The 17,271-nt window shown below is 42.0% G+C and overlaps 1 protein-coding gene across 1 annotated transcript in view; it reads left to right on the top strand.

The window, feature by feature from the left end:
• cacna1fa (calcium channel, voltage-dependent, L type, alpha 1F subunit a) overlaps positions 1-10,376 on the top strand; it is a 51,432-nt gene extending 41,056 nt beyond the window's left edge. The window contains exons 42-47 of the mRNA XM_061735248.1: positions 668-1,011; positions 1,097-1,336; positions 1,874-2,235; positions 7,688-7,800; positions 7,887-8,219; positions 9,603-10,376. Coding sequence (XP_061591232.1) covers positions 668-1,011; positions 1,097-1,336; positions 1,874-2,235; positions 7,688-7,800; positions 7,887-8,219; positions 9,603-9,809 — 1,599 coding nt within the window. The 3' untranslated portion in view covers positions 9,810-10,376. The remainder of the gene's footprint in view (positions 1-667; positions 1,012-1,096; positions 1,337-1,873; positions 2,236-7,687; positions 7,801-7,886; positions 8,220-9,602) is intronic.
• Positions 10,377-17,271: the final 6,895 nt, after the last annotated feature.

Genomic DNA, 17,271 nt, shown 5'->3' on the forward strand with positions numbered 1-17,271 from the left:
AATATTTAATTGTGACAGGGTTTGAGATCCCCCTGCTTTACATTGTGCATATTGGTATTTACAGGAGTGTAGGTGACAGAAGTAAGAATCAGAATCAGAATCAAGTTTATTAGGTCAGCTTAGAAAACTGTTTTTGACTTCGGATACACCGGCAGCGACACAATGGTATTGTGCGCCTGTTTTGACTTTTTCACTCCACATTTTGACTTTTTTCTTCACATTTTGACTTTTTTCTCCACATTTGACTTTTTTTCTCCACATTTTGACTTTTTTCTCAACATTTTGACTTTTTTCTCCACATTTCGACTTTTTTCTCCACATTTTGACTTTTTTCTCCACATTTCGACTTTTTTCTCCACATTTTGACTTTTTTTCTCCACATTTTGACTTTTTTCAAGTAACAAGTAAGTGTTAAAGTCGTCGGCAAAATAAGTATTTTCATTATAGTGAGACAATAAAGCTGAGCAAAGATTAAACAATGGGCTCCTTTTCTGTGGTGGTGACCGTGTCCTAATGATGCTGTCGTACTCCACAGCCACGGACAGCGCAGCATGGAAACCTCTTGAAATAGTTTTAGGGTGGATTATAAACATATCTTTAACAACCGAAGCCTCACACATGAAACGGCCTGTTATTTTTTTTCCCATTTTCACGTATGTATTTTCAGCTGGGGCTGCGGACGCTGCAGGATCTGGCTCCAGAGATGCGTCTGGCCATGTCCTGCGACATGGAAGAGGAGGAGCTTGCAGAAGGAGAGGCGGCGGCTGATGAGATATTCGACAGTGAGCCTGGAACGTCGGTGAACCCCACGCCTGCCAGCACGCCGATGCCACCTATAGAGATGCTGGTGGAGCAGACGGCCGTGTTTATCGAACCGGAGCCCAGGACGGACTTGGACGTGATCACCCAGCAGGTGAAAGGCCTGCTGGAGCACCAGAGACCCGGGTCAGAGCTGGCAGGGGCCGACATCGTCACGGACCAGCCCTCCAGGTCGGAGCTCCTGCCCCACAGGTACGGGATTATATGCTGCTGTCAGTTTACAGGCCCTGATGAGTAGTTCCCTCACTTTCCTGGTCTCTTCTGTTCTCGCCAACAGGGTGGACTCCATCTGTGAATCGCCTCTTCCTCCTCCACCAGAGATATCAGTGGGAGAAGTTGCAGCTGTTCCAGCTATTGAAGTTGTTCCAGCTGTTGAAGCTGTTCCAGCTGTTGAAGCTGTTCCAGCTGCTAACGGATTAGCTGTTCCAGCTGTTGCAGCTGTTCCAACTGCTAATGGAGCAGCTGAGCACTTTTACAGCATCGAGGGTGATGCTGCAAGTGTAGCATCAGTAGATGGGTAAGATGAAACATTTAGAAGGGAAATTCAGTTTCAAATTCAATTCAAATCTGGAATTTGAACAAATAATTTAAAGGGGACCTATTATTGCATCTAATACCTATTTGAAGGCCTTGAATGTCTTAAAAACAAGCTTTTGATTGTTTTTGCTAAATAAATTAGAAAAATTCAGTCTTTAATGTCTTTATCTTCCCATTCTCTAACCTCATTATCTATGCAGGATTCTGAGTGGGCGGGGCTATGATAATGAGGCTCTGTGCTGATTGGCTGCCTGAATGACACGATACACCGCTACGAAAAAATGGCGGAAGCTCCAGCCGGCGGAGTTAGTTGTGGGCGTGGTTTCACGCATCGCTCCTGTCGTGACGTCACGACCACTTTATATATGTTAAAGCAAGAAAAAACGTGTTTTTCATAATAGGTCCCCTTTAACATTTTAAGAAACAGGTGTATTAAGAGCTGAATCTATGGGACTGTAGATTAACGGTAAGACCAGAAAGAAACACTATTAGTTTTCTGTCCTCTTCAATCTTGCAGGTATATTTATCCAGATGTTCCGACTCCTGTCCCAACTGAGCCGGTCTACAACGGCCAGAGTCTGGATCTGACCAGCAGCATGGGGGAGATGCGCTACGACACGCCGGATCCCGGCTTCGTTGGCAACGGTTACGCCGACAACAACATGAACGGAGGGAGTGTTGCCCTGAGTCCCACCCCCTACACGGCCAATGGTTATAATGGGAATGGATACGCAGACTACCATGAGAACGGCAGCATCACCAACGGCCACGACAGCACCATGAGTGGCAACGGGAACGGAAGCTTGAGCGGCTACAACGGAACCGAGAACGGAGGCTCCCAGTTCGTCAGGAGGCGGCTGCTTCCTAACATACCAAAAGGTGAGAGGCTGGACTGTTAGACAGTTTACCAAATCAGAATCTATCCATCCATCCATCCATCCATCCATCCATACATCCATCATCCATACATCCATCATCCATCCATCATCCATCCACCCATCCATCCATCCATCCATCCATCCATCCATCCATCCATCCACCCATCCATCCATCCATCCATCCATCCATCCATCCATCCATCCATCCATCCATCCATCATCCATCCACCCATCCATCCATCCATCCATCTACCCACCCATCCACCCATCCATCCATCCATCATCCATCCATCCATCCATCCATCCATCCATACATCCATCAATCCATCCATCCATACATCCATCCATCCATCTACCCACCCATCCATCCATCCATCCATCCATCTACCCACCCATCCACCCATCCATCCATCCATCCATCATCCATCCATCCATCCACCCATCCATCCATCCATCCATCCATCTACCCACCCATCCACCCATCCATCCATCCATCCACCCATCCATCCATCCATCCATCCATCCATCCATACATCCATCATCCATCCATCCATCCATACATCCATCCATCCATCTACCCACCCATCCACCCATCCATCCATCCATCCATCCATCCATCATCCATCCATCCATCCATCCATCCATCCATCTACCCACCCATCCACCCATCCATCCATCCATCCATCCATCCACCCATCCATCCATCCATCCATCCATCATCCATCATCCATCCATCCATCTACCCACCCATCCATCCATCCATCCATTTATCCATCCATCCATGCATCCATCCATCATCCATCCATCCATTTATCCATCCATCCATCCATCATCCATCCATCCACCCATCCATCCATCCATCCATCCATTTATCCATCCATCCATCCATCCATCCATTTATCCATCCATCCATGCATCCATCCATCATCCATCCATCCATCCACCCATCCATTTATCCATCCATCCATCCATCCATCCATTTATCCATCCATCCATGCATCCATCCATCATCCATCCATCCATCCACCCATCCATTTATCCATCCATCCATCCATCCATCCATTTATCCATCCATCCATGCATCCATCCATCATCCATCCATCCACCCATCCATCCATCCATCCATTTATCCATCCATCCATCCATCCACCCATCCATTTATCCATCCATCCATCCATCCATCATTCATCCACCCATCCATTTATCCATCCATCCATCCATCATCCATCCATCCACCCATCCATCCATCCATCCATTTATCCATCCATCCATCCATCATCCATCCATCCATCCATCCATCCACCCATCCATTTATCCATCCATCCATCCATCCATCATTCATCCATCCATCCACCCATCCATCCATCCATCCATCCATTTATCCATCCATCCATCCATTTATCCATCCATCCATCCATCATCCATCCATCCACCCATCCATTTATCCATCCATCCATCCATCATCCATCCATCCATCCATCCATCCACCCATCCATTTATCCATCCATCCATCCATCCATCCATCATCCATCCATCCATCCATCCATCCATCCATCCATCCATCCTCCCAGTTCAGTTAACACCGTTGGCGACATAGATGTTATAAGGCGCCAATTTTTCCAAATGAGGGTGAAACTGGGATAGAGGAGGGAAAAAAGGCATCTTCACACTGTGTATAAATACGCAGTGTCAAGGTGCAAAAAACACCTCAGCACAGAAAAGCAACATAACATCTTGACGAAGACTTGCATGTGCGTGTGGGGGGTGGGTGACTGGGGGGCGGGGGGGTCCCGCCACGGTGCATTTAAGTGAGGGCCACGGTCTTCCAACCTGGTGACTGTTAGGGGGGCTGATAAGAGGGGGGCCGGGGAAGGTGTTGAGATGAGGGAGGTGTGGCTATCAGCAAGTGTATGTGTGTGAGCGGTAAGTCTGTGAACTTTGCCCCAGAGCTGCTCCTCAGCCAATGTCCTTGATGTTATCAGATGGCTCGGTACAGTTCTGAAACAGGTCCACAGATGTCCTGGGAAGGGGAGGGCTAGTGGGGGCAGAGCGTGTTGTTATTCATTCCTCCAGGGAGGTTGTTACTGGAGCGGCCTGCCAAGCCGCTCTGTCAAGGTCAGATTGTAGAATCAGCAATTGTATTTAGGACAGGCAGACTCCAGTGATTTTCCATCTGCCTTAAGTCTTTGGTTCATCAATGGCGACTCCAAACAGACAAATTTGTGGTCAATTCCCACCAAGCAGCAAACGTCCCGTCGCCCTCATCTGGCTCCTCTTGATGCAGTAGCAGCAGCTCGACTCCGAGCTCCTCTTGGATGACCGAGCTTCTGGCCCCGTCTCTAAGGGAGAGCCCGGAAACCCTGCAGAGGTCATTTCTGCCGCTTGTATCCCCAATCTCATTCTTTCAGTCACTACCCACAGCTCGTGACTATAGGGGGTAGTTAGACTGACTTCTTCATCCAGAAGACCGATGCAGAATCCGCATCACTGAGGAGGCAACGCAGCTCCACCTGCTCCATTCTTCCCTCACTCGTGAACAAGACCCCAGGATACTTGAACTCCTCCACTTGGGACAGGATCGGATCCCCAAGTCCAACTTGCAGCTGACAATGTGGACCAAGCTCTGACAGCGGATGTAGAGGGACCGGACAGCCATACAAGGGATTCCAGCACCACAATACTCCTGGAGAAACCCCCACAGGAGTCTAAAGCCTGAATTATGTTTCTGCGTCAAATCAACGCAGAGCACACGCTGTCACCGTGACGCCGTCGAGAACCTTCGGACTTCTCTGTCACTCCATTTCTCCACGGTGCAGTACCCCCCGTGACCGCTAATTCGCGATCTTTTCCTGAATGGTTTATCCTACTTTTTCCTATGGAGCTAGAACAGTCTCATAATTCACAAATGCACAGGACAAGTTTTACAAATGCACAGACCGATTTGCAAATACACACACCGTTTCACACGTGCACAGAACAATTCACACGTGCGTAGGACAAGATATACAAATGTATTTTTGATGCACACACAAATATAACCTGATTTACAAACGTTTTTTTGTCTGTGAGCTGCGCTGGATTTGCGTATGACTTTTGAGACTCCTATGACGTGACTAGATCCACAAATAGGTTTTTTTTAACACGGAAGGATCTGCAACCAATCAGATGTCTTCATTTGTTCCAGCCAATCATAAGAGCGCACCCCACGGGGGGGACGCAGAGCAGTGGATAAAACACGACTTACTCTAAACCAATCAGATTAAAGGGGCGGATACACCTGCTGTTTGAACTGCGTTAGCGCCATTCGCTTAGAAAAGTGATTAATATTTCGAGTTGGTGGAGTAAAGATAAATAAACAGCAACAGGAGATAAAAGATAAATAAACAGGATGGAGAGCAGATCACTGTTCTGATTTTCTTGTGATCTTGGTAAAGAATAAACAGCGCGATCAGAGATGGTTTGTCGGGCTGTTCAACCAGAGCCGTCAGGAGAGCTCTTAGTCCTGCCGGTGCAGCAACTGATGATGAGAAACAGCGGAGATATTTATTTATTGTGCAAAAAACCAAAACAAAAAAAATCACACATACACGAAGAAAAGAGCGCTGAAAGTTCACGACTGCTTCAAACCGGAAACCGGAAATGCGTTGCTTCCAAGCGAACCAATCACAGCCCTCTCGTCTGCGTTTGGTCTGCGTCGCCTCGACGTGTAGTTACAATTTTCGGGAGGTGACGTCAGTGACGGCGTCAGTGACGGCGTCAGTGACGACGTCAGTGACGGCGTCAGTGACGGCGTCAGTGACGGCGTCAGTGACGACGTCAGTGACGGCGTCAGTGACGGCGTCAGTGACGGCGTCAGTGACGGCGTCAGTGATGGCGTGTGGTCTGCGTCGACGCAAACCACACGCCGTAGACACGGCGTCATTTTGACGCAGAACCATAACTCAAGCTTAAGGGTCCCTAAGGGTCATCCTCAATTGCAAACTCCGATGCCCCCTCCAGGACCCTGCTAAGGGTGTAGACCTGGTCCTGGTTCCACAGCCAGGACGAACACCACACTGCTCCTCTCCAGGACCCCTGAACAGACCTCACCAGGGAGGCAGAGAAGCCTGATCCCTCGGTAGTTGGAGCACAACCTTCTGTCCCCTTCTTAAATAGTCAGTCTTCAAATCATTGAATAATTTATTGTTGAAACAACCCTTTGGTCATTTTTTGATTTTGAAAAGGTCAAAAGGAACATAGAAAGCGGATGGGCAGTGGCTGTGCCGCACCGATTTCCGACGATTTAACGGTCAAATACTAAAGTTTCACATTTCATTTCTAAAACAACCGTGAAAAAAGAGATCCAATGATCTGTGTTTGTGTCATAACATTAATTAAACATTGATTACAGGGTAAGGTGCAGTGGGGGAACGTTGACACAGAAGTTTGAGATATTTGTGCCTCATAATTTACACTCTCAGCAGGGTAAACCATGTAATTAGTGATTGCTCCTCTAAAAACATATAGAGCCAGTTGTGAAATAGTGAATATAATAGTTTCAGTGATTACAAATATACTTTAGATTGGACTGACCAAAACGCTAAATACTAGAATACTAATGGAGGGAAAACCAAACAAACAACCTAGACCAGGGGTCGGCAACCCAAAATGTTGAAAGAGCCATATTGGACCAAAAACACAAAAAACTAATATGTCTGGAGCCGCAAAAAATGAAAAGTCTTAGAATGCCTTAGAAAGAAGGCAACACATGCTGCATGTAGCTATATTAGTTATAACTGGGGGAAGATTGTTTTTTTCATTATGCACTTCGAGAGATACTTGAAATGTTGAGAAAAAAGTCAAAATGTTGAGAAAAATCGAGAAAACAGTCAAAATTTCGTGAAAAAAGTTGAAATGTTGAGAAAAAAGTCGAAATGTTGAGAAAAAAGTCAAAATTTTTAGAAAAAAGTCAAAATCGAAATTAAAAAGGAAAGAAAAAAGGAAGAAGAAAAAAAAGGAGAAAAAAGAGAAAAAAAAGAAGAAAAAAAGAAAAAAAAAAGAAAAAAGGAAAAAAGAAGAAAAAAAGGAAAAAAAGGTCAAACATTTTTGAAAAAGCTCCAGGAGCCACTAGGGCGGCGCTAAAGAGCCACATGCGGCTCTGGAGCCGCGGGTTGCCGACCTTGACCTAGACCAAGTGTTGGTTGTGGTGTTTTTTTCCTGCTGATTTTGCACCAACGAAGCAGAATATCATCAGAAATCAGCAGGGACTTCCCTCCCTGAGTCAGGTTTACACACTTGATCACACCTCCAGTCAGGCCACATAAACACACCCAGTGGAGAGGTTGTTTACGACGCAGGACTCATTTTAGCCCTCAGGCTGTGTCTTTGCCATGCTAATGTTAAATCTTTCCAAAAAAGGTTCTAGTCAAGCACCCAGCCCGGTTCAGCAACATCTGCTTCCCTGACTGTTCTAGGTCGCAAGCCTACCTTTAACTTCCAGTGTCTGAGGCCGCAGAGCAGCGTGGACAACCTGCCCATCCCTGGGAACTACGAAGGGAACACGTCACCGACCAGATCCCGCCTGCAGGTAAGACTGCACATGGACCCAGAACTGGAGCGTCTCTCATCTCGCTCCACTCCTCCTCCTCATCATCTTCTGCTCCGTGTGCTCAGATCCAGCACAGCCTGGACTCCAGGCCCAGCAGCGTGTCCTCCATGTCTTCCGCCTCCTGGATGAACACGGCAGCAGCTGGCACCACTCCTCTCCCAGGAGTAATTGCCCCCCCGGGGCGCAGGGGCAAGCTCGTCTACACCCCCATGATCCTGGTGGACGAGGCGACCGGCACCAGCCAGCCGCTGTGGAGCGACGGCTCCGCCAGCCTCCCGGCGGGCCGGCGGCCCGGCTGGTACCCCGGCCAGTCCAGGACCTTCACCAGCGTCAGGATGCCCAGCTCCATCAACAAAAGCTTCGTAGACAAAGGCAGCGCAGACAGCCTGGTCGAGTCGGTGAGTCATTTGTTTTTATGTTTACTGGCATTTACATTTGAATCAGACTGGGTATGATTGTTCTTAGCGGCCGGTGTGACACCCAGGAGTGAATGTTTTTTTTTTTTTTTAAATACTCTTTTTATTGATTTTTCAATGTTATGTGTACAAACATTAGAACAGAACAAAATGACACACAACAAAACATAAAAATAAAAAAATAAAAAAAAAACCCCACCCCAGACAGAAAGCGCTGCGCAGTACGTATGCATAAAATTAATAAGTAAAATAGGTCAAATTAAGAGACAGGTAAACGAAGAGCACATACATGGGATAAGTGAAAGAAAGAACAGGCATCCTCATCCTTCAAGTACAGAAGCTGAGTTAAGGCTTCTGTAAGAAGGAGTGCAATGGTTCCCAGATCCTCCAAAACTTGTCCGATTTGTGATGAAGGTCATGGGTCAACTTCTCAAGAGGAATAAGAGCACAAGAGGTGTGACAACCAGGAGTGAATGTTTTAATGTGCTTGCAGGCACCTCATTAACTGATCCGCTAATACACTGGGGTGCCCTTCTATGATATAATGTGAATACTACTCAGACATTAACCCATGAAGACTTGGTATCCCTTTTAAAGAAAAGTTGTAAAACCTCAGTTGTGGTTGAAGACAACCTTCTATAACCTGGAAGTTTGGGAAATGTCCTTTAGAGCAGCGGTTCCCAACCTTTTCCAACTCAGGGACCACTTTTATATCTCAAAAATGTTCGCGGCCCATCTCCGAACTTTTTAATTCTCCCTGTTGCTAGCCAGCTATTCATCTTTATACTCCAGTTTCAGGTATCAGCATTAAACGTAAATAAGTCAAGTGCAATGCAGTCCCGCTGCAAAGTGGTCCGACCGATAACAACAAAAGTTCCTATCGCTCATTTGCTTGTCACATGTCTAATTCTTGAAGGAAAACAAAACAAAATAATGAAAATAATATTTAAACATTTTTAATATCATTTTAAACATAACTGAGTTTTAACATTTAAAACATTATTCTGTATATTTTTGTATAAATATATCCCCCCCCCCAAAAATCATACTTTTTTGGAAATGATATGGCGGCCCACTTGCAATACCTTCGCGGCCCACCAGGGGGCCGCGGCCCACAGGTTGGGAATCACTGCTTTAGAGTAAATGGTACCACTTTCTTTGCGCCTTAGATTCTTTTGTCACATATTGTTAACACAGAATTAAGTTGTTATTCTATTTTCAGTTTGACAAACTAACTTCTTCAGCCAATGAAATGCCTTGGATGAAATGAAAAGAGACTCGTATTGCTGTCTTTGCACATCTGCAAACAACAGGATTCAGTCCGACACCCTTGATTGTTTTGTTTTTTTCCTGATCTCTCGACAGATCTTGATCTCCGAGGGTCTCGGTGTCTTCGCCAGGGACCCCAAGTTTGTGAACTTTGCCAAGCGGGAGATCGCTGAAGCCTGCCACATGACCGTGGATGAGATGGAGAACGCCGCCGCTGACCTGATAGTCCGGGGAGCCAGCCAGTCCCTCTCCCGCTTCGAGGATGAACTGGCCGACGAGATGAACTGTGTGATTTCTTACTGAGATCAACGAACCTCGAACAAGGATGAGAATCAAGGATTTTACGAGCCAAAGAGAATCAAATCTTATATGTGGTGTGTGTCGATTTTATTTTGTATCATATGTGAGGAAAGTGTATTTGGTATGATACATTTTTGTTTGTGAATGCCAAAAGACACACACACATTCATCTTAAGAGCACATACTACTCTCTGGAGAGTTCAACAGAGAATTCTGCTGAATACGACATCGGACTGTGGCACCACATGTCACTTTTTTCGTCACTGACTCATTTTGTACTGTACATGAATGTCATCACTTTCTACTCCTGTGTGCTTGGTTTCGTTTAGGGTGAAACAATTAAACAGTGAAATAAGATCATGTTGAGCTATTAAACATAGATCAATAATGCATTCTCTTTAAAAACATGTTAAGAGCCTGTCTGCAAGTTTCCAACAGCATGAACTATTTTAGAGAAATATTTAAGTTCATTGAATATCCTCTAAGATGCAACAAGTAAACTTGTAGAAAACAAATGTAAAAAATGTGTTTATTGATTTTTATGACTGTTTGGTTGGATCGCTGCAAAGTGCACAAATAAAAAAAACATTGTTTTCTCAAATGTAATTTTTTCATCTTGAGCTATGTGCAGTTTTTTTCACAAGGCTCCACCTCATAGGTGTTTGGTTCAAAAAGCGGATGCTAAAAACCACAGTGAAATATAATCAGTCAGTTATGTAATCAGCAATTATTGGACTGACAGATGGGGAACATCTGGGTTTCACTTCCCCCTTCAAAGAAAAGAAGCATGTAAAACAAGAGGCTTTACATGTCTGTTGTTCTCTTCCACTGTCTTGCTGTGATTATATTTATCAATACCAAGATGTTACGCAGATGGAAATCTAACGTTTCTGCAAAATCTTTAAATATTAGGAAGTGGCTTTTATTGTGAAAAGTTGTACGTTTAAAGTTATACATTATCTAAGACAATAGAATGTCAAACTGGGTAAGTAAGAGCAGTAATCAGCCCTCTGACTGTGTAGCTATGAAAACAAGAGTGTGAAGAAAGGCTCAGGGAATCAGAGACGTGTATATACTCCATTGATGCGGTGATGTTGGAGCATGGGCAGAGAAAACGAAGCAGAGAGGCCCTGCAGCATACAGGCTGATAGCACAACAATGAGAGGCGTCAGCTTTAACCAAATTACAGGAGCGCAGCTCAGTATTGTTACGCTTTGCATGTTTAAAAACCGCAGGTGAAAGTGATGAAGTGATATCAATTTCAGCAGTTTCAGAAGTAGAACTGGATCTGTGCTTCGACTGTTTCCATCCAGTCGAGCTCTCTGAGCTAACATCCATCCATCCATCCATCCATCCATCCAAACCATCAACTTGTATTTTAGACCTGAAATACAACCTAGAGCTGCTGCTGCTCCCCGGGACAGGCGGCTCTTCTCATCTCCGAAAACGTCGAGTCAAATTTCTTAACAGGCGTTATTTGGTTAAACTGAGCCCCGGTTGGTGATCTTAAAGGTTACTTTTACGCCTGAAAAAATATTAAAACTTAATAAAGTGGCATATTAACAGCGCTACAGCTGAAATTAAAACAGCTTTTGGCTCTCAGCTTCCTGATCAGGGTAGGGATGAAAACGAGAGGGAGTAGGAGAAATGGGACAGGCACCTGGGCCAAGTGCCCTAGATTTCAAGTGCCCTAAAATCTCCCCCTTCTTTTTTAGGGGGTAGGGAAGAAAAGAAGGGCGAGTGAAGAAAAGAAGGGCGAGTGAAGAAAAGAAGGGCGAGTGAAGAAAAGTAGGGGGAGTATTGAGATTGGGCCTTAACTTATTTCTTGCACACTAGCTGTGAACTACAACCAGCCTGCACCCAGCAGGGTTTATTTATTAGACACAGAAAGTGCGTGTAGAATTACAGTAAAAAGTGGGTTTAGAATCACAGTACAATCAAGAGTCTTCCTCACGTACCAGACTTAGCCACGGAGTTCCGCAGGGTTCGATTCTTTTCACCTTTTATTTCCTTCCATGGGGTAATATTATTTAAATGTTTCAATGTTTCAAGCTTTATTGTCAGATATGCTACAGTATATAGACATACAGCACAAATGAATTACAGCCCTCTGACCCACGGTGCAAAATACAAGTAATAAAATAGAAGAATAAAAAATAAAATTTAAATATCATATAGCTAAACTTTAATTTTTACAGGAATATTTACATGATGAAATAAAATAGGAAATAACTATATAAACATGTGAGGTATTTGAAGGCATTTTGGACCTGAGTGCTTTAGGGACATATTTTCTAGCTATGTAGTTACTCTAGATGGTATTATCTTGGCCTCTACTACAGTTAGGAACGTGGGTGTTTTTGACCAAAATCTGTCCTTCGATTTGTATATTAAACAGGTTTCTAGAAACTTCTCACCTTCATAATGCCGCTAATGATATTGACAAAAGATTCAGAAAAACTGATCCATTACTTTGCTACTTTGAGATTGAACTACTGCAATTTTTTATTATTGGGTTGTCCCAAAAAATACTTAAAAAAAAAATACTAATGCTACTACTACTACTACTACTACTACTACTACTACTGATGATGATGATGATGATGATGATGATGATGATGATGATGATGATGATGATAATAATAATTATAATTAAAGCTGCAAGCAGCGATGAACGGTCCTCCACCCTTGTGCACGTTCAGGCTGCAGTGGAAGCTTGTATGACTTGATGAAGATTCTTTGGGCCTGGACATTTAGTGGATGAACCACCCACTACTCTCTATATCAAACCATTCAAAGGTTATTGCAGAAAATAGGGACTATCAGATATTGACCAATCAGAAGAAGGGACGGGGCTAATTCAGTTACTTTGTTATTTGGAAAATTTTAAATTTGTTTTGTTGATGAGAAAATATGTTTCTCTATTTTTCTTATTTTTGTGAGGGGGGATATATATTGTTTTTCGGCACTACCTTGTTCTCTATAGCTGATATAACATGAATTACTCCTATGTGGGATCAATAAAGTTCTTATTTTTGCCATCTGAGAAAATTAAATATATTATATTTGGTGCCTAACTGTTTCCCAAGTATATTAGTGCGTGTGTGAATGAATAAATGAGACGTAAAATGTAAATTTCTTTGTAGAAAGGTGCTTTATGAAAATAAGTCAATTTTCTTGTATTAGTTTACAGCGCAGTCTTGAACATCCAATATGGCGGCGACGTTGACGTATCGCAGCAGCTCCATGGAAGGAGGAGGATACATGTCTATGGCTGTGACTCCGTTTGTAGTGAGTGACAGATACAGACAATACACACTCATTTGGCCGGCGCCCCTCGCCATTGAAACCTATGTATTTCAGTCTGCCCAAAAAACAACTCTGAATAAACCCAGTATGGGATGGGAAGGCTTGAAAAAAAAGCTTGAAAAGAGTGCACAGATGTGATTATTACTTTTTATTACGTAATTTATGTGTACTGTGCCTATATATTTTTAATTTTTTTCCCTGTAATTTTAATGGGGCCGGCGCCCTAGCGCCCCCTATTGACAAGCCGCCACTGCCAAGTCCGATTACACCACCCACATGTCTTTATCACAACCCGTTCAAAAGTTATGGCAGAGAATAGGGACTATCAAATATCGACCAATCAGAAGAAGGGGCGGGGCTAATTCATGCCAATGAAGGTCAAGTACTCAAAACCATGTCCGATGACACCACCCACGACTCTCTATATCAAACCATTCAAAAGCTATGTCAGAAAGTAGGAACTATCAAATATGGACCAATTAGAAAGGGGGGGGGCGCGCTTTTTTTTCCGTCTCCAACGCTTTTGACTGAGAAAAGTAATGCCCATCGCCGCAGGATCTCTAGTCGCACATTTTGATGTATAACACACCTGGGTGCACGTTACGGTTCGGGCGAAGAAACGGCCGAAGAAATGGCAAAAATTGCGCCAAAATTACACGATTCATTCAAAATGGCCGACTTCCTGTTTGGTTTCGGCCATGGCACCAAGAGACTTTTCTTTATGTTGCGACATGATACAGGTTTGTACCGATTTTCGTGCAGGTATATCAAACCGTATTGTGGGGCTTGAGGCACAAAGTTTTCTAGGGGGCGCTGTTGAGCCATTAGGCCACGACTATTAATGCAAACCATTAAATATCCAATTTTTCGTCAGGCCTGGCTTGCGTTTAAAATTTGGTGACTTTTGGGGCACGTTTAGGGGGGCAAAAGGCCCTCATTTCATCGGAAGAAAAACGAGAATGAGGATAAAAACAAAAACAAAAAAACTATTCCTACAGATACAATAGGGCCTTGTCAGTGCTCGGGCCCTAATAATAATAATAATACTGTCATTTAGCTGAAGCTTTTATCCATCTGAGAGAACAACACTAGCAGTAAATCCCACAGGAGGGTCCAGCTGGATCAGTGCTGGTCAGACTGCTCAGAGTCCAGTGGGACACAGGTGCTGCCATGCTGGTGCTAGAATTAATTATTATTTTTTTAAGATTAAGTTTAACATTTCCCTTTTTGCTAAAAGCTTACCGGTATATAGGGATGGTTCAGGTCCCGTGAAACAGCCCTTAGTCAGGCTGCTATAGGCTAGTCTAGGCCTAGAGGTCTGCTGGTGGTTGCTCAGGATGGGGGATGGTATCGAAGAAAGACTTTTACGCAATCGTGCAGCAATAACTGTTATTATTGTTATTTTATTGGCTTTGTACTAATTAAACTAATTTGCAATGAGCTGAACTGTATTCGGGAAGTGCCTTGAGATTACATTTGCTGTGATTTGGCACTATATAAATACAGCTGAATTGAATAAAACTAAATTGAAAAGTGGCTGAGAGGGAAATGCTTTATGGGGATAATGAGTTACTATATGATGGCGTTTGGCCATTAAGGGAAGGATTACAGAGAAGGACTTTAACAAAAAGATAAAATATGGTCTCACTGTCATTTCCCATTAGAAGTGTTTCTTTTATATGGTGGACCAACTGGAGACTTTTCATGGAATTCAGCTTTAGGAAATGCATGGACTAGTTTTTTTGGCAACACTTCAAGTCAGGATGTTCCTAGTTTTGCCTAAAAATGCCTCCACAGTTCCTCACAAACTGGAGGCTGCCATGCTAGCAATAGGTTTGCAGGCTATGTTTGGGGTCAAATGCAATTGGTTCATTTTTGTTTATACTGTATACACAGAAGTATAACATTGCAAAATAACCTATGCATTTATGTATTTGAGACTTGCTATTAACATTATTTTCATCTCACTTCAGTTTGTCAGTATTTGTGTATAGAAAATGTTAGGCCATCGCTGAATAAGGAACTTTTTGAAACCCTGTGGAACCCTTTGCGCAGGTAAAATGTAGGACCAGGAGCGTGATGTAAATGGTAAAAAGGCATTTTCATCATCAGTTATTAATTGGGAAATTAAAGTATGTATTACTAAAGTGCATTGCAAATGAGTTACTCTGGGTCTTGAGTAAAGAAAAGCAGATTAAACCAAACAAATCATCTGACCATATAGAGCACTGTGCATTCAAAGACCTGATTTATATTGTTTTTACTTGCTTTGCTTTGCTCAAGGCCCAAAGTTGTACAGAAAAGGGAAAAATGCAGGCTAAATGGAAAAAGGTAATAGATTTAGGAAATCCAATTTCGAAAAGGATTAGAGAAAACAGCGGGAAAAATAAAATGTAAAGGGAAAACAGCATTACATTTTATACGGAAGTAAAAAAATGATTGCTAAAATAATTTTCAAACTATACTTAATTCTCTATTTGAAAATACATTTTCAAAAAAGATTGCATTCTGTGTACATTTACCTTAATATTAATACGTTTTATGTTTGTGTATTGTTTTATGTAAAGCCCTTTGTGTTGCATTTTTCAGCATGAAAAGCGCTATACAAATAAAGTTTGATTTAATTTGATTTGATTTGATTTGAAGACTATGAGATGAGAGAAGACCGGACCAGACAAAGTGATAATAAAACATTCTGCTAATATGTATCCTGGAAATTTTATATCCTGATGAAATATTTTTTTAAAGAATAAAAACATTTACCAGCCGTCTGGTACAGGTTGAGTGATGTTAGGAAATATATAAGAAAGTATATTTTGTCTGATGTTCTATATTGATGAACATTTCTTTTTTGAGCTTTTATTGATGGAAAGTGCTATTATTTGGTGTTGATGCTTGCTTTCAGATGCAGAAGAAAAAAGTTTTATATCGAGAAGGTTGTTGTGCAAGTGGCAGGCCTACATTTAATTCAGTACACAAGACTTTCTGGGTAATAAAGCAGGCACAGAGAATTATAGCAATACAGAATATTTAATTTTATTCTATTTACTCTCTCTCTCTCTCTTTATACACATCTCCCTCTCTCTCTCTCTCTCTCTCTCTCTCTCTCTCTCTCTCTCTGTGTATATATATATATATTTTTATTTTTTATATATATATATATATATATATATATATATATATATATATATATATATATATATATATATATATATATATATGGTGGTTTAAAATACCACTGTGTATTTTAAACGCCGCTCAGTCACTTAACTTCAGCTGGACATTGTGACAGAAATATATATATATATATATATATATATATATATATATATATATATATATATATATATATATATATATATATATATATATATATATATATATATATATATATATGAAGGAAAGTCAGAATCACTTTTACAAGTGTTTTCTGCAAGTGTTTTTTTTAACTCACTTCCATTGAGAATACATACATACAGGACTGTCTCAGAAAATTAGAATATTGTGATAAAGTTCTTTATTTTCTGTAATGCAATTAAAAAAACAAAAATGTCATACATTCTGGATTCATTACAAATCAACTGAAATATTGCAAGCCTTTTATTATTTTAATATTGCTGATTATGGTTTACAGTTTAAGATTAAAATTCCCAGAATATTCTAATTTTTTTAGATAGGATATTTGAATTTTCTTAAGCTGTAAGCCATGATCAGCAATAATAAAATAATAAAAGGCTTGCAATATTACAGTTGATTTGTAATGAATCCAGGATGGATGACATTTTTGCATTACAGAAAATAAAGCACTTTATCACAATATTCAAATTTTCTGAGACAGTCCTGTATATATGTATATATATATATATATATATATATATATATATATATATATATATATATATATATATATATATATATATATATATGAAGGAAAGTCAGAATCACTTTTACAAGTGTTTTCTGCACTCATTCTGTGAACTTTCCACAAAGAGCAGATTTGGCCTGCAGGATTTACGAGAAGGAAAGTCATATTTCCGTCACAATGTCCAGCTGAAGTTAAGTGACCGAGCAGCGTTTAAAATACACACAGTGGTTCAGATGTGCGGCCTTCGCCGACCTTTCTGTTTCCCTCCCCGCCTCTCCTTGTGTGCACTGA

Source organism: Cololabis saira, chromosome 12 (assembly GCF_033807715.1).
Source record: "Cololabis saira isolate AMF1-May2022 chromosome 12, fColSai1.1, whole genome shotgun sequence".
NCBI lineage: Eukaryota > Metazoa > Chordata > Actinopteri > Beloniformes > Belonidae > Cololabis > Cololabis saira.